Here is a 19,424-nt window from a genome sequence, read left to right as displayed (position 1 = left end):
GTAACACTAGTGACATGTATTTTGTTTTTGATCCTTCATATGAATTCTAAGTGCTCAACATATACAACAATTTGAGAACAAATAGAGCTTACAAGTATGTGTTTTGTATTAATAAAAATTTTTAACAGATGTGGCATACGGCCCTTTATTATTATTATTACGCATCGTCCAATCATATTATTATCCATGTATACGCATAGAAAATAGGCTGCTACCTTATACTCTTTTTTGACAAATATGGTTTATAAATAATCCAGTTAGCTATTATATCATAAACATATCTGACATCATTTTGCTAATTTAATTCATAAAGTTCCTTAATGCTTAATAATTCGATACGTATTATCTTTTTAACTAGTTTTTGCTTACTCAAAATTAATAAAACAAATAATATGGCAGAAAAAACAGGATTGTCTCTACACTTTTTTTTTTTTTTTTTTTTTTGTATTCTCTATTTAAAAAAATATTTTTGAGTTCTGACATCGTTTGCCTTTTTTTTTTTTTTTTTTGCTAATATTTTATCAGTTTATAAATTATTTCTCTGGCTTACGCTACTTTTAAGTGAAAATCTCATACCGTACGTTTGTAAATGCCATGTCTTTGACATCCCCTGATTATCTTATCAGTGACAAAATTTGATAAGATTTGTACTAAATAACTGAACTTTTTTAACTCCTCAGTTTCGATTTCTGGAGCCAAATTTTTTTCATCAATGCATTTCTTTTTCTGCTAAGAAATCCTTATTTTTAAAATATGTTATGTAATATTTTTCAATGGAACAAATGAAAATAGAATTTTTGGAATCTAAAAAAGCAGCTTCAAAGAAAAATATTTGAAATAAGTTTGCTGTTTCTTTTCTTCTGAAATTAACTTTTTTTCATGAAATTAACTAGGATATGAGCTCAGTGGAAAAATTAATTAATTCTCTATTAATAATAAAGGAAATTATTGCAATCGATTGGCGTTCTACAAGTCGGATTGTTTTATTACAAAATTTGGTACAAGTGTCCTTTGGAAGATGGAAATATGTACCGCTATGAAATTTTTTAAAACTTTAATTCGAAATTCAATTAATTTAAAACTCAGTATTATTTTAATGTTCTTCATAATAATTTCGGAATATATTACTGTACAAAAATTATTTTTGTATTATTTTAAAATTCAAAAAGTCGTCTTTTTTAATGTTACTAATTACTTATGGTGCAATTTTTTAAAACGTTTTTGCATAGCTTTCACCAATAGTTTTCATGGTTGCATTTAAATTTCAACCATTTTCATTGTTTTCTCTAATACTGAATAGCGTGGTTTTCTTTTATTGCTGAAAGTATATTCTGTTAATTAATTGTTGTATTCACTTGAGGAATAGGAGGGTGAAATTACATAACTGCGAAAAGAAATTTGCAGTAGGAGGATAGGATTAATAAAGATAGGATAAAGATTACCCGGAAAACTATGTTTTCAATCACATTATAATGTCATGGAACTTAAATTCATTAAGAAGATTCATTTGCACAATAAGCAGAACCCATGCAGCGCTTTTAAAAGAATATGAATTTAATGTTTACCACAACTGTAGGTTTAAAAATATTTGATTGGGGAATCATATCTTTTCATGAAGTTATGAAGAGATATTTCATTGAAATTAAATACAATGAATATTCCTTACGAACGAGCTGGTCTCAAATGATGGCTAGTTTGAAAATAAATTCACTACATCTAGGTATTTTTCTGGAATATTTGAAATAAACAGTATTCTGAACTGCACCGACAGAATCTTGTTATGGGTCAAAAACCTAAGCAATAAAAAACTCAAAGAAAAATGGGGAAATATTTATATTTTGGTTAAATTCACGATTTTCCAAAGTTGTTCCATCATTTTTCGATAATCCTGTATATTTACCTCATATTTCAATAAGATGTCTTAGATCTTTAGAAGGCTGTTATAATGTGTGAATAATATCTAAGATATTATTTTATAACCGGCCTGTGCTATAAAATAAGTGTGAAAATATTTTTTAATGCAAAGTGAATTTGTTAGTTGTAAGTGATTATTATGCTTGTCATTTCTTCTCATGAATTGCGTGCTTCTGGTGATAAAGAACAGAGGTCATTGTTTTATAATTAAGATGAAAAAAAACAATTAATTCTACACCATCAGAATGGTAGAATATATGCAATCGTATGATCATAGTCATCGTCAATTTATGTTCTCCAGGAATCGATTCACTTTCTGTCAGAAAATACAAACAACAAATACACCTCTGTTTAAAACTTCTATTTGCATGAGTACAATTCTCGCTAAATTTAATAGAACACTCGCACGACACTCCGCTCAAACTGTTCAGTCGATTTTCGGTTCCACTTTCTAAATCACATGTTTAAATTTGTAATCTGAAATTCCTGCCGCATTTCTGAATCTGTTTGTTTGATTCTGGGTGAAGGCCTTTTCTTCAGGCCTCCCGCAAAGGTTTGCAACCAAAATTATCAGTGCGAACGGAAGTGAAGCGGTGCTCCTGAATCGATATCGATAAGATTTTTATCTTATCGATGCGCGAGTCCAATGCCACCATCCGTTTGAAGTTCTCGAAATAGAAAGCTTGTTTTCCTCAGAAAACAGCTACTACGGCTCGCCATATTGACATTTAAAGAAAAAGTGTTTATTCACGGTCAAAAGTTTCGCTAAGAAAGGCAAAACTATTCTATTTGTTACGGATTTTCGACCAAGATTGTTAAACGAATTTTGTAGCATACTGTTTATGAGTATAATTTTTTTCCTCAAGATCATTTCTGAATTGAAAAAAAAAAATCGCAGCCCTATTGCCCATCTGAAATATTTGCCATTAAAACATAATCTTAGAATAAATAAGAAAACCAAAAATTAAATTAATGATCATGAGTAATTACTATTTTTTGTCACTCCTAAGCTTTACTCAATACTTTGTTATGTCTGAAACACGATTTATAACACGTACGTGCCGAAAACTTTTCAAAAGATTAAAATTATAATCTTATAATTGCTCCGTGAAAAAAAGGTACTTTGATCTAGTAACAAAGTCTTGATTTTGGAACTAAAACATCGCCATTTTAAATCCAGATTCCGCTGAATATTTGCAACATGCAGATCTTTCGTATGAAGCATCCTTAGAAATAATGTAGCATGGAATTTTGAAAAATTTATTTAATTGATTTAAAACTTATATAAATATAAAATTGGTTTTATGTACATCACTTATTGATGAGATTTTGATAAACACAGAAATGGAAAGACTTTTCTTCGTGAAAATTAAAATGTTGGGATTTTTTTTCCCTTTATTTGAGTCGATATTGCCTTTTAACTGAAATCGATCCGGATATAAGAAGTGTATAAGGTTGTGTCCTGAGGATAATAAAGATTTTCGCTATTCAAATTAAAATTGTGTTTGATCAGATCATGGTGAAAAATTGGATACAAATGGTTTTCAGTTTTTCATTTGTCCTGTCTACCTTCAATAAATGTTTTAAAAATATTTTTTCATTTCAATTTTTATATTTATTTTAAAACTTAAAATTCTGTTTTGAATGTTATATGTTTCAACATCTATGTTTGAAGCTTACATATATAGTGAAAGGAATTTGGCCTATTCCATATTTTCTTCCATTTCTGTTCCATTCATTTGAATGAAGCAAAATATTCACTCATAATAAAGATACACCTCCATTACTTTTATTAAGATAACCTATATATTTCTATTTGAAATTAAACTAAAAACTTAATCATTTTCCTAAATGTTGCCAAAAAATTCAAGCGACCCAAAAGTTTGAAAACTGTCACCAAATAATGCAATTATTATTATAACTAAAAATTCTTAAAGTTTGAAGGAATACGAAAACCGTCACTGTTGGCCGCATGTAGGTGCTGATGCCAATATTGACCTTACTTTTGTACAAGTAGATTTATAAAATCTCTTGTGAAGTATGCAAGAACCATAAAGATATTTCAAAAATGTATCGTATATTATGAAGAGCATTAAAATTCCTGTCAGATTCCATTTTAAATTCCTGATTTTTTAAAATTCCTGAGAAAATGTTAAGAAAGACTTAAACTAAAGATTCGTCAGAAAGAGATTCACTTACGAGGTCAGAATTCGAAAGGCAGGTCTCAATGGGAAGACATCCTCCTTCAGGAAAGATTCATTCAACTCAATACTCTGCTGTGGAATTTTCTTTATTTCATTTTTAAGATAATAGAGTCCTTTTCATAATAAAAATGAGCTCTGAAATCCAAGAATAGCGTTATTAATAACACTTCCCATCCTATATCTTATAATTATTGCCTTACTCTCCCTGCTTAAAATATTGACATTCCTTGAGAACAGTGTTTCATTTCCATTTAGAACCAGTGGGAGCGGGTTCCCCAAAATAACTTTCTAATAAAGATGAATGTGTGTTTCATACCGTTTTTCCCAACCGATTGAAACTCAGATTGGATGCAGAAAAGGGCCATTTTTATCACATACCAAATGTGTTGTCTTTAAGTCATTGGGTTTTTGAAAAATCGCGATGACGTGTTTCTGAAAATACAGACGATCGACAGACGGTCAACCCCTGGTTGGAATTGGCTCAAAATTGGACAGGTGTCTACACTACAGATATGAAACCAGTGCACCGGATTATCTTCGTTTTGTAGTCATCTTACGGTTAAATAGTTGAGTCGACAGACTTTCTCTGAACAAAATTTGATAGAAATCCACAGATTCGGTGCATGTATCAAATTTGATCCGTCTGCCTCAAAGGGCTTTTGAGTTATCTTAGTCACAGACAGGCATAAGGCCGAAAATATGTTTTTCCAACTCATTCGTCAAAACCTCGAATCTTTTTTTGAACAGTACATCACTTTCTCTATACTTCGCAAACTAAAAAGTGAAAAAGCAAAATAATAATAACGAACACCGTACCGATTCTTCCGTCTAGCTTTCATCTGACAATGTTATTTCCAAAGGTTTCTAATGGATGCCTTGTTGTTCGTAGGGGATGTGCGACAATGAAGCAGGCTCCACAAATGGAAAGCAACATCGTAAATGGTGCTAAATGTCATTTGCCACATTTTAAAAATACTTATCGTAATGCCTTTGCAACATTTTTCAAGAATATTTACATCTTTTTATTAAATTGTCGAAAAATCAGTTTTAAATTATAATATTTTAATAATTATTATAAGAAAATAAGATTTATTTCTTTTTTGACTCAAAATATAAAAGTCTCACTTAAAATATTTCAATGAAATAATAATTTTTTTAAATATATAAATATTAAAAAATAGAAACTAAAAAAATTTTTATTAAAATTTTTTTAAAAATATTTTCTCTAATTTGCTAACATTTAGTCATGCAAATTGACACAACTTCGGTTGAAAAATACAGATCCTAATAGTCTTAGTAGAGATAAAAGTAAATTGATAATTTGGTATTTAGTAAGGTTTTGTAGAAATTTCTTAAGCTTATGCCGGAATAACTTTTACTTTCCTACCAGATAGTGTAGAATTCGTTTTTACCTTTTGATGGAGAATGTCATCTGAAGTTATCATTTTTTTTCTTGAATATTAATAATTTAGTTTATATGTAAATGATGCTCTTAAACAATTTTATCTATTTTGACGATGATAAAATTAACTTATAAATTAACTTATTCAATTGTTTTATTTATTTTTCATGCTTGTAAGAATGGTATTTTACAATCAATTTTACACTCATTTTCTGATGCTCTAGTACGTTAATATTCTATATTTTTGTAAGTATATGTCAATAATTTTTTTATATTTTTGAAACTCATCATATGACATCATATAGCTCTTTTTAAATCAGTAAGAACTATTGCATTTCAAAACTACTAACATACAATACATAAAAAGAAAATATTTGCATTGATTGCTAATAATTAACAAAGGTTAATTTTAGGGAGTTGACATATATCCATATTTTACACAACACAGAAGGAATTCCAATCCGTGTCAATCATTGTCGCTCTTCTTAGTGTACATATGATTTGTCATAATTATTAGCTTATGGATTAATTTAGTTAAATTTCTAGAAGTAATGTAAGCTATGTAATGTTAAATTTTAGAAAACATTCATAATTCATAGATTTCATAATATTCAAAACTGTAAATTTATAGAAAAAATTCACAAAAAAAATAGGAACATTAAAAGCATTCGCAATGACAAAAATAAAATATATACAAAAAAAATTAACCTCATTGTGAATGCGAATTTTAAAAAAAACTCTTCTTATTAAATTGGGCTTATCATACTTGACATTTTGAAAATTACTTGAACAAAATGAAATGTGTGTCTGCCTGTATCCGGCAATCTGTGAAGATGGATTCAAGGAAATTTTAATCATTCAAAGAAGATGAAATAAAAAAAAATTATAAATATTGAATGATTGGCTGCTAATAAACAACCAAACTGTCTCGTTCATTTCTTATAATATTATTCATTGAGCACGTTTCATAATGGAAGCTTTAAAATCTGTCTGCATAAAGAAATTCAAGACTGAATCAGTGGAAGGAATCTCTCGAAAACTTTCTGGCGTTCTCTCTCATAAATGTGTAATCTCCTTCTCCTCTCATAATATTAAAAAAAATTTTGAAAGCAGCCGTGAATAACCCGAGTGTTCAGATTTTTATTTTCACACACACGAGAGTTGTGTGCTTTGTAGTATGATTATACATTTTCTTAACTATCTTGTTTACAATTAGAACAGCCGGACAGATAGATTCCTCCAAATTTTGATAGAATTCTACAAATTTGGGATTAATTCCATTTGCTAAATTTCATTGATCTAGCTCAAACCGTTAGGATTTTCGTTTTTCCGGATAGGCAGGTACAGTCGCAAAAGTGTGTTTTTCGGACTCTGAACTGTGGAGAATTGCCAAAAAGCTTGTGATAGATTTTTTTACATTATTTTCTTTTTATATACTCCGTATACGATGAAGTAAAGAGTACCGATTGTTCCGCCGTGGCTATCATTCCTGCTTTTCGATGGGACGTGCGAAACATAATTTTGGCTCCGAGGCCCGATTTCATCTCAGATTCCCCTGATCTGTGCTCCCTCTCCACCTCGGAAAATTAATTTTAAGATACGACTGAAATATAATGAAGTAATTAACTGCCAATATTTTCTTATTAACATTTCTCCAGCGATTGGCCTATTTCCCCATTGTAATTATTCTGCCTACGATAATGCAGAAACATTTTGCTTACAGGCCTTCATTGTATTTTCGAAACGAATAATAAGTGCTTTTTCAGTTCACTATGATGTCATTGATTTTAAAGAAGTTATAATTTTTATATCTTGCATAGTCAATTTTATAAATAAGAGTAATGATCTTATTCAGTTTAAAAACTTGATTGTTAAAATGGATTGTAACTAGTTTAATAAAATCATTTAAAACAATATAAATTCTAAATAATGAATGAATTAATTACAGTTATGGTTAATGCCTCCATCTAGATGAGTAATAAACTTATAGACGTACAGGGTGATCAAGAAATAACAGGAGGTGTTGGGAGCCCTGTAGCGTGTTAAGTACTGGACGAAATACAACAAAATTTGGCCACCATACACATTAAAGTGTGCGGTTACGATTTATCAAAAAAAAATTAGTACCAAAAAACGCCGATAGTTAAATTCTGGCGCTGCGATCGAAAACTTTATTACGTTATTTGCTTTTACGGGTATTTTGTAACATGACATCGAAGATAAAGGGAAGGGTCGCAGGAATTTAAGTCATTCTGCAAGAATTCGACCGTTGATTCGTTGTCACTACGTGAACGCGCCTCATTAGTCAAGCTTTTTTATCAGCGAGATGAAAATGCCAGTGCTGCTCTTCGTGAGGCAGTTAAAACAGTTACGTAGAGGACCGATGATCATAATTAAGTTGCGAAGAATGGTTGAAAGATTTGAAACAATAATAATTTTTGGTGTGTAACCAGGCTGAGGACGTATAGGTATCAAGTAGGAACAAGTTGAAGAAGTTGCAACTGCCGTTATGGATCAGGCGAGAACTAATAAGCAGGATACCAGCAGTGCACGTTCAATATCACGACAAAGAGACATCTCGTTCTCTACAGTGCAGAAGATATTGCGTAAGATCCTGAAATTTTATCCGTATAAGATAACATCCATTCACTGATAACACTGATTTGAATCTTGGCACTTTCTGGTTATGGGGCTACTTGAAAGGCGTTGTTTATCAAAGACATGTTCTAGACATTCCAACTTTAAAAGATCAAATAACGTTACATGTCAAACGAATGAATGCCGATATGCTGTAATTCTCCGTCGAAAACCTCATACAATTATTGGAACATCAAGTTAATGGTCACCTTGAGCCAAATTTGTAATAGCTATAATAAACATATTTCATTGGTATATGGTGTGTTGCTATTTACTGTTTCCATTGGGAGTTATGTATTCTTTTTTCACACATTATGCACTTGCAGCGCCAGGATTTCGCATATCGGCGTTTACTGGTACTAATTTTTTTCCTTAATAAATCGGAACCGCATACTTTAATGTGTATGGTGGCCAAATTTTGTTATATTTCGTCCAGTACGTAGCACGCTACAGGACTCCGAACGCCTCCTGCTATTTCTTGATCACCCTATTTTTAAAGGGCTGTAGTGGAAATGATGTATTTACAAACGGCGTCAAAGACAGAAAATATTCACAAGCAACGTGAAACATGATGGAAATCAAAACAACTGCACTGGCAACTCATAATTAATGGCATGTATGGGCAGGAAACGAATCGAAACGTATTTTTAAATATGGTATTTCTATCACACTTCTTCTTGGCATTCACAAGTTTTTTTAATAACATCTTTTTCTTATATTAATGGCCACTGCAATTTTGCATACTTTGTAGGAGGACAGCTATATTATTTACATTCTTTCTTAATAAGTCATTTCATCCAATGATGTATAAAATTTTAAAATTGTTTTCTTTCTCTGCATTTTTAATCTGCTGCACAAATCCTGCTTTCCTCGCGAAAACTCGAGATTCTCGAGAAAACTCGAGATTTTGATGAATCTCCGCTCTTTAGAACTCCCTGAGTTCCAAAAACACATTTTTGGCATTATATCTGTCGATCTATGACAAAAAAATAATTCAGAAACGCTTTGGGCTAGACTAATTAATCAAAATACTCCAAATTTGTAGATTTTTATCAAATTTTGAGTGGACACTTTAAGTCTGTTTGTCCGGCTGTTCGAATATAACTACAGAATAAAGAGAGATAGATAAATAAAATTCAGTGCACCAATTAAACTTCTATAATGAAGACATCTATGAAATTTTGAGCCACATCCATCTAAGATTGAACGTCTGTCTGTACTTTGAGAAGTATGTGAGCGTGATAAAACCAAAATGAATTAAACATATTAAATTTGGTGTGTGATTTTATGAGAGTGATTGCTTCAAATCTTGGTCTCAGTCGGTTGGGAAGAAACCCGCCCTAAACCCAAATTCACCTCTAATAAGAGAATATGTAAGAAACTTTTGAGTGAGCAATCCGCTGTTTTTTTAAGCTTCACATCAGAGAAAGAAACTGTTTGTTCGTGAAATCACGACTAAATCTCTTTCTAATCACAAATAAACCGGTTAGTAATGAGAATTAAATACTATAGGGAATGAAAAGGCTCTTTCTACTGAATAAAGACCTAAAGATAGCGGTATTGTGGTGGCAAAATTTTGGTCTAGTACCCGGAATGTTGCGTGTTCGAGACTCAGTTCTACCAAAAAAAAATTCGTTGTGAACATAAGTTTGGTGCAAATTAATCCCGCCAGTGTTAAAATTTGTTGGAATAGGAGGTGAAAAATGAGAAGTGCTATCTCAGAAAGCCATCTTTTCATCCATCGGAGATTCAAAACGTCGAGATACATGTTAAAATATCTCATGTGTTGATTCATCATGGAACATTAATTTAACAAAACTAACTATATGAAATTCATCCCAGATTATTCTTTAATGTCATAAGCTTACACAACAAATATAAAACAAGAGTTACCGCCTGTTATTTTGCCTCTTCACTTGCCTGCATAGTCATAATGATATTCTCTTTTTTTAACACTGTTCCGCCCGGCAACACCTCGTTGGTGTCCCTTGAAAAAGTGAGATCTAATAATAACTAAAATGATCTGATCCAAATCTACCGACTCCAAACAAAAGAATACCGATTAGACGCACGGGTGGCATAGTGTGAGAAAAGATTAAATCTTGTCGATATTAAATACATCTTGAAATTATAAATCTTGTCGATATTAAATACATCTTGAAATTATAAATCTTGTCGATATTAAATACATCTTGAAATTATAAATCTTGTCATTAAATAAATAAATAAATTTGTCAGTGATCAACTGTACACAACAAGAAGTGTTAGCAAAAAGAATGCATTCAAGATTATTCTAACCCTTTGAGTACACATTTATTTGAAAATTTTTTTACACATTTAATTTTGTGGACAAGTGAGAGCGGTATGCACATCTCTGCCCAAACAAATGCATGACGTACTGATACATCAAATGTAGCCAAAGGATAAGAGATACATGTAACCAGATGATAACTATTTCATTTAATTATTCCAAATTCCAGTTGAGGATTTGAAACATTATGCAGCAATTGAATTTTAAATTTTTTTTAAAAAAACGATATTTTAAATTGCTATGTTTTTGGTAAAAGCTAATTAAAATGTCTCGATCCAACTTCAGATAGTCAAAAAATAAGTAATTTTTTTAGATCAATTTTAATTTAACATTCATCAGTTCAGTTCGAATCTAAACGAAGGAGAAATAAAAGGGAGAATATAGTTGAAGCGTATGTCGCGCATACCAAACTGAAAACAAACTGTCAACACTTTTGTCTTTTTGCTTCATGAAAAAGCTAGCAGTTCTCATTCAAACAACGTCCGCCTTGACACTCGATACTTCCTTTACTTTCAAACAATTAGAAGAAGGTCAGAGTTAGAAACTGAAGAAACCACTCAGTCTTTCCTGAAGTGAACTTCCCTCCGCTTTGATGACCTCGAGTAAATTGACTTTTTGGTGGATTAAATTTCGAAGAAGTTTCGGGTCTCTAACGTTCGAAAAATATTTAATTATTTACGAAATCATACGCATCATTAAAAAAAGAGAGAACAAAGGGATAACTGTCGCAAAATTTCCTTCCTTCAAAATGGAAAACAGGAGACATCGTGGTCCTACTCATGGAGTTATTCTATTTTATTGGACTACCGTGGCCTGGTAACACAATCTTGCTTTTATGATCAGATGATCGTAATCCTCATATTACTTCCAAGTAGGACTTTAATAAAATTAAACTAAAAGTGACTAGTTGGTCATCGTTTCAAAAACACTGAAAGCAACTGCATCTTATATTAGAATGTGGCTATCAGCATCTCTCTTTCCTTCTGTAAGCAGGGACCGCTCTAACCTGACGGCGATCGTGGCTTCTGGTTTTCCATCCCCGCTAATACATCAACATTAGAAGCATTAAAGTGACTTCTTTCTGTGAATAGTGAAAAGTGGGAATGTGAAACCTTCAAAAGAAAATTTACTAAATTTAAATTTAATAATAAAAAAATAATTAAAAATAATAAAATTTAATTACTTTGTCTTACTATGATCATTTTTAGAGGGACAAGCCAAGACATATATGAAAAAAAAAAAATGTGCTGACATTTCGGAATACAAAGTCGCCATAGACTACGATGTCAGTATATCAAGGACGTCTTAACTCTTCATTCACAGCTCCAATCTTTTCTGGTATTTCCATATAAAATTTGATCCATCATGACGGAGTTTCGATGCCTCATCAAAGTATCTACTACAACTGCAGGAGAGTAATAGGTGAAAATATAGCACAGTTGTCATATAAAGTAACATTTTTCACTCCCACCATCATAAATGAACCTAGAAATTGCAAATAGTGATCGGAGAGTAACATTATTTCTTATCCTCTCGTCCTATTTAGTTATAAAAAGTGGTATAAATTCTCTTACAGTTTTCTCCAAGGAACATCTAAGCCTAGCATTAATGATGTTTATACTGCACTTGTCCCCCATTTTTTATGCTACTAATTCTTCATAAAATTGGACTTTTAAAGACTAAATGATTATGAAAAAGCATTTAAAATTAATTACTGGGACTTTATTTCGGTAAATTTTTATAAGAGATGGATGGCTATGGCATAGATTGGTGTCGATTCTTTTAGTTTACGTTTCAGGTCAACGGGAGTTCGACGAGCAGAAGGACCCTGAAGTGCACGACTTCCGCAAGCAAATGCGAATTTTCTGCGAGAATGTTTCTTTGGTGTTGGGACCTAGCACCTGGGAACAGCAGGTTCTGAGGCAGTATCCTGTGTCCATCGAATCCAGCCCTGATTTACCTCATTACCTGCAAGCAAAGCTGTACGAAGGAAATTTGGTTCTTGCCATCAGCGTGGAACATCAATCCTCAGAAGTAGGTTTTCCTTCTTAAATTAAAGAGCAAAATACCATCAAAATTTTGAAACTTGTACCAAAATAGTTCATTTGGAGCTTCAAAACAATGCAATAATCTAACAAATTCCAGTCAATCCGCTTATTCATGAAGAATCCTGCATTTCCGAATCATTTTGGAGAGAAAAAAATAGCAGAGAGCACTTTAATCTTCCTATTCTTAATTTTAGATTTGTTTTAATCTCCTATTCTATTCATTTTAAGCAGCGATTCTATTCTTAAAATTAACTACGTTACATTTAAATCTAATTAAAACAATTAAACATAATTTATTACATGCCATAAAATTATTGCAAATTTATTTTTGTAAATGGTGCCACTTGACACCTTCTTTCTTGATTTGTGTATTTATCTGGAGTGCATTATTACTGCATAAAATAAGTACATAAGTGAACACTAAATAATATGTGTGGCCGCATTTGTCTGGTGCTCGTGATATTCGTTATTCACCAGTACTTTTTCCTCTTTTAGAGATTGAGATTTTGAGGGGAAAAATCTTTTTTCATACCAGAAAAGGAAAAAAGGTTCAATAAAAAATGGTCAAATCGAATTCTTATTATTATCAAAATGATATTTTATCGTCAGTAATGAGAGGAGGAAAACCTTCTTATCTTAAGGGTTCCATCAGGCAGTAACACCAATGGCATGCAACCATACATTTCAATTTACAATTGAAATTCTTGCAAAAAATGAAACGGTATCAATCCAATACTTCATGCTAAATCGTCAGATGTATCTAATATATTAACCATATTTGAAATATTGAAGCCTAAAACTGTTAATGAAGTATAAAAGTCTGTGGTAAAATCTGTACGAAAAAAAAATGCTTTTATTAATAATTCAAATTGAATCATTATCTTAGAAACTACAACGTGAAATGAAGAATTAGAACATAAAAGCAATCAATCAGAATATTAAAAGCGGAGTTACTGAGGATTAAAAAGGTAGATTGTTGTAAGTGGCCAAAGCAAAAATATCAACAAAAAAAACTGTTCTTACTAGTCTAAAAACCACTACCTTTTCTTCACACTTCTTTGGACTCTTTCTTGAATTTCTAAAAAGATACCAATGTATCTTTCAACGAAATCCCATTAAAAAAACATTGCTCATTTGATGCTTCAATGTGAAAAAAAGGTGCTCAAAAATTTTGGACCCTTACATTGTTTACCCCTTTTATTATTTTTTTTTATATTATGTCAAAACCTTTTAAAATATTTCCAAACAGCCAGCCACTGTATTGGTGAAATATTAATTGCGAAAGATTAGTTTAGACCCAAGTAAGATCTTAACAACTCTGTCATTTTTTTAAAATTTATATCAATCTTAATTAATACTATCATTTTCTATCTGAATGAACTCAACGTATTTACAAGAACATCCATCATTACAAAGACTTCCGTACAAAAAGAATTTGCGAAATTTTTTGACATTAGGTACTTCCTAGATATTATAGGTACTTCCTATGTTCAACTATCCAACAGTTCTCTTAATAATTTTAAAAGTTTTCTTAATATGGGCAAAATCTTTATCGATCTTGCACAAGAATAAAAAGAAATCAGTTAAAAAGATGATTTTTTCAATATTCAGCTGGAAGCCGTCATCGTATGAGCATAGCGCTGAGTGAATCGAATTTTATTCAGGAATCTTAACAGCTGATTATTTTTTTAATTCCGTCTTAATACCTTAATCAAACATCCGATCGAAAGTCTTATTAAAGTTTGTGGCTTAAGTTCATATCCTTAAAGAGCAGAATAGTTCCTTGAAGAAAGGGGGAAAAAGTCCATTTCCTTTCATTTGGAAGGAGGGCGCGGGCTTGTCCTCTTGAGCATCGATTTTCTCCGCAGAGTAAACATTTGAACAGCAATCGCACTTTAGCCGGCGAAGTTAAAAATAAAGAACCTTCGCTAAAAATTAAAATGAAAATAATCTTTTATCTTGGCGAGTTTGATTAGAAGACGCTCCCATTCAAAGAAATGAGCAGCGGTTTGTGAACTTATTTTATCTTCAAAGACTGAACACGAAAGGATTTTCAGAACGCTTTCAACTTGCGCTAAGAGTTTCTTGAAGTGTTTGTTCTGTTTCGATGTAGATTTTAATTAATCTTAATTGCGCTTTCGAAGTTGTGTTTTATGGCCATTCGTGAGACATTTCACCCCCCCCCTTTTTTTTTAACGAAATCTTTTTAACGCTGTTCTTTCTAATGAGGGTGAATTAATTTAATTATCTTTTTGGAAGGGAGGTGGCAAATGGGAAGGACTCAAAAATGAAAAAAAAGTCAAAATCGATAAGAGAATGATTGTTCGTGAAAAGAATACTCGTTAAGACATAAATGGCATTGCATAATTTTCAAATTTCACATCATATGCTCTCCGTTTAGGCGCATTTGCCATATTAAACAACATAGTCGTTTGATTAAATGGATTTTTCTTGCTTTAGCTTTGTAATAATTATTCAGTGCTATTTGGAAATGCAAATCGAAGCATTTTGTTGAATCTCGTTTTCCCATATAGTGTTACATGTATAGAAGAAATATATTGCAGGATATAATCTATTATATCCGTATATTCAAGAATTATCAACTGTTTCCTCAGAATATTATGGTTTTTATAGATATCTATTTCTTATAGCTTTCTCTCAAAAGGGAATTGGACTATTTCCTGGTTTATTTCCGAAATTAAGAATTTACAAACTTTGGCTCATCAAGTGAATTTTTTAATACTAGCCGACTTTGGGGACCAATTTGCTAGCCCAGATTATTGACTTTTTGTGCTTTTATATGGCGACGTTTAAGCCTATTTTTGAGCTGGATTCAATTTTGTATAAAACTTATTTCTTGATTTCTTTTATATCTTCTTCTCTCTGATGAAATTAATTTCTTGGTTGGCCATCTTCCGAAAAATTCAATATTATTTTGTAGTTCCAATAATTAGCTAAGCAATGCGTCGGATTCAATAAAGCTGTCAGTACGTCCTAGTTTGAAATTCGCATGATGGGTTGTTCAAATTTGACTGTCACCATTCAACCGTAAGTATAATGAACGAGTTTCCCGACGTAGTATCGTTTTATACAAATAGATTTTAATTTGTTACATTAATACAATGTAATATCATATCATATAACATGATATGAAACCGTAAAACTTCCTGGCGCTGTTAACAAATAAATGAGAGAACAAAGAACATCTTGCAACTTCTGATCAATACGAGTGCATGAAAATTTTAATATGTTCATGCACTCGTAATTAATAATATATTTCATTATTCAGTGAAAGATTTTTTTTTATTCAAAGAGAATTCTTAAAGTGAATGTCTTAAGCAACCTTTTCATAGAAAACACACACACACACACACACACACACACACACACACTCACACTCACACTCACACTCACACTCACACACACACACAGACACAGACACAGACACAGACACAGACACAGACACAGACACAGACACACACACACACACACACACACACACACACACACACACACACACACACACACACACACACACACACACACACACACACAATGTTACTGTTAGAAACTACACGCATGTATCGATCCTTTCAAGTAGCTTGCTCATATTTTAAGTTTCGATGTTTATTCGCATTCTGTTTGCTTATCTCCGACTCTTCGGCAAGAATCTGAATCATGAAAAAGTGCAATACGTTGACCTATTCTAACTCGAAAAACTTCTTTCGCATTCTATGAAATCTCTCTTTGCTTTGACCTTGAATTCAAGACAATGGACGACGACTTATAATTGTTCAATTAATCTATGTTATCCAATTTTCCGTCAGATAAGCGCACTTCCAAACAAACAACAAAAAAGAACTTTTTTCAGTGAAGCGTGCCGTTATCACGTTAGCCTCTCGAAAGTTGCTTTAAGGAGAGTACATTTATATAAATCATCTTTTGTCACCGAGGTTCAACAGAGGTCATCAGGTTGGCGCAAAAATTGTTTAAAAATGGTAAGTGTTTGCCATTGTTTTGGTACGGGTACTATAAACACCGACCAGCTATGGCAACCCGCTTACATCTGAAAGGTTTGCTCAATTGAGAAGAATGAACTATCGTTTGATTCTTTAATTGACTTTTTATACAAATGCTGAAGACTAAAGGCATTCATTTAAATATCGATAAAATGAGAGCGGTTAAAACTCTCTTTTTTGCATGAAATGTAGTCCGGGTTAAATTTATTTTGGGGGGTTTTAAATGCTGGTAGTTCATCCGCGTTCCGTCTGTAATTATAAAGTGCTAATATAAGTGACTTATAATTCCTTCGTATGACTTACCGCCGAATGGAAACAGTCAAATGTAAGCGAACCGCCTTAAAAGCATTCCAAACTGCTTTATTGAGCTGTACTTCATTCAATACTTCTCTTATATAATCAATAAAGTGTCGAGAAACAGCGTGATCGCAAAGTTATCTTATTAAAAAAATTATTATAAAAAAACAACTATAATTTAGCCTATAGTTGCTCCCATATTTTATAAAGATAGTTTTTTAAAGAGCCATTTATATCAATAAGTTTCAATATAAGCATTCTTAGAAAATGGAAGAATGTCAAGGCGGTTAACATAGCATTCGTGAGCCTAAGTTTGAGAGTATCAATAATTTCATTGGAAGAACTCTGTATTTGATGTAAACTCAAAATTGACATTGAACGGTAATGGCTGATTTTTTTATGGTACAAAATAACACATTTAACTTTTTTTAATGGCGTAATTTCGAGAATAGTCAAATATATAATTTTGATTTCTGCATTAGTTTTCGCTATTAGTTAGGCAAAAAAAAAAAATTAAGACAACCTTTCCATTGCAAAAACTATATTTATTTTATACAATATTTACTCATATAATGCTGTACAGCTTATATACAAGTAAAAATACTTTTTTCAAGTACTTTGTTTTTAAAAATAAGGAGGGTATAAGGAGATGAGGATAATATACAAATAATAAAAAAGAATGCGCGTGTGTACTTTGGCCTTCTATAAAACAGATCATTTCACTTAGAGTTAACAAATGTGTTACGCATAAATTTTGAAGGGTGGGAACGGGCACATCCAAGAGATTTTTTTAAAATGTAACTAAAAAAAGGAGGGAGGGGATTGTCTTTTCTTGCAACTTCATGACCGAAAATATTGGGGCGCGGTTGCCTCTTGGTAAGGTCTCAGCTTCTGAACCGGAGGGTTTCAGGCTCGAGACCCAATGCCAGCGGGGAACCGTCCCGTTGTGCATGTTACATCTGTCCGAGCCAACCGACCTCCCACTGGTGTGGTGTAGAAGTTTAGAGAAGGGGTTGCTACCTCAGGTGTCGTCCTCATCATCTGACCACTGTTCAAAATTACGAGGTACGTCTTAAAATAGCCCTTGTGTTGCTATAAAAACGGAAGTTTTAATGTGTTTGTGATTATCCACAGAGTCCATAGGTTGATGAGAAAACTTTCAGTTCAAAATGACCCCTTCCCTTCATTTGATTGTTAATTTAAACCTCAAACACAACAGACAATTGGTTTAAAGTCTCTGTCTCATTCTAGTTACTTTCACTTTCAAACTTTGGTCACTTTTGCATGTTGAATTCTTTTCACGAAATTTGCATTGGCTTCCGAGCGTTGGGAGGAGGTGATGTTTAAATCAATCTTTCATGGCGTATTGATTTATCTGACTTTGCCGACTTGTTCGATATTTAACGTTAATTCCTGACATGGTCTTTGCATTGTCAGAGACAAAAACGATCCACACCACTGCATAACGGACTTCTGGGTGCCTATCTTTTACTAAAATCCATTATAAATATGACGATCTGGTGTGAAAATATTGGTCATTGACGAATTATAGACAGAATGAAGATTGTACATGAAAGAAATCATTATGTAATTATTGACATAAGAAATCTCTGATTGTTGACATAAACCATTATGACAATAATTAGAGACTTTTTCAGTAAACTTTCTGTTCTGTTTATATTTATTTTTCAATTGTATCCGCGATTCTTGTTTAGGCAAAAGGATGTTATATAATTGTAACCCTTATCAAGTCTGTTCCTTCCGTTATAATTACTGTTAATAATAATTCATGGTGAAAATAATATAGGGATGATTTTTTACCACCTTAATATAAACACTATATTGAGATGGTTAAAAATGATGGTTGAAATGGTTAACAGAAAGAGATATTAATTACAAGCACCCGATAGCAATTCCATGTTGATGAACATGAAACGAGTCAAGTTAAATAAAAAAATGTATAAAAAGAGTCATTTATTTTAAATATTTCCCTTGTTTTTTTAATTAATTTTTTTGTATTTTCTTTTTAAAAACAAAATTGATCCTTCTTTATTCTGAACTCAAATCTAGTTTAAATTTCTCAAAATTTACCCAATTTTTAGATCCAAAATTATATCAACATGTTCTGATTCCGGTCTTTAAGAGAAGCATAATGATCTGGTAGCGAAGTCTCGGTTTCAAGATCAAAAAACCATCTGTTGAGGCTTGATACCACTAAACACCCAACGCGTATATCGCCTAGAACAAATTAAAATTAAACTCCTGGAAGAAACTCCTCACTAGTGCGACATTGAATTTTGGAGTGAGGAGAAATATCGGCCTCGTCATCGGATTATGCTTCAGAATTATGAATTTTCTTCCAAATTACCGTTTATTAGCTTAAAACGGACCTTTTTTTTTTTTTTAAAAACTACAAAACGTGTCTGTCTACACAAGCTGTTTCCCTCTTAGCAATATCCCAGATATAATTAGGACAGATTAATGAATGAAAGTTGTTGTAGAAGATCTCATCCACACTGACAGAATGTTTAAAAAATAAAAAATAAAATTATGCATTATTTGCAGCATTCTTCAGAGGTAAAAATAAAATAT

General features: G+C 32.0%; 1 protein-coding gene across 2 annotated transcripts in view; it reads left to right on the top strand.

Annotated features, from left to right (window-relative positions):
* LOC129983781 (phosphatidylinositol 4,5-bisphosphate 3-kinase catalytic subunit beta isoform-like) overlaps positions 1-19,424 on the top strand; it is a 101,455-nt gene that overhangs the window by 35,079 nt on the left and 46,952 nt on the right. For both annotated transcript variants that reach the window (XM_056093411.1, XM_056093412.1), the window contains one exon: positions 12,267-12,502. In XM_056093411.1, the coding sequence (XP_055949386.1) occupies positions 12,267-12,502 (236 nt within the window). The remainder of the gene's footprint in view (positions 1-12,266; positions 12,503-19,424) is intronic.

The sequence above is a fragment of the Argiope bruennichi genome, chromosome 9, assembly GCF_947563725.1.
Source record: "Argiope bruennichi chromosome 9, qqArgBrue1.1, whole genome shotgun sequence".
Classification (NCBI taxonomy): domain Eukaryota; kingdom Metazoa; phylum Arthropoda; class Arachnida; order Araneae; family Araneidae; genus Argiope; species Argiope bruennichi.
The sequence above is the reverse complement of the archived record's forward strand: the minus strand, read 5'-3'. Positions and strand labels throughout refer to the sequence as shown.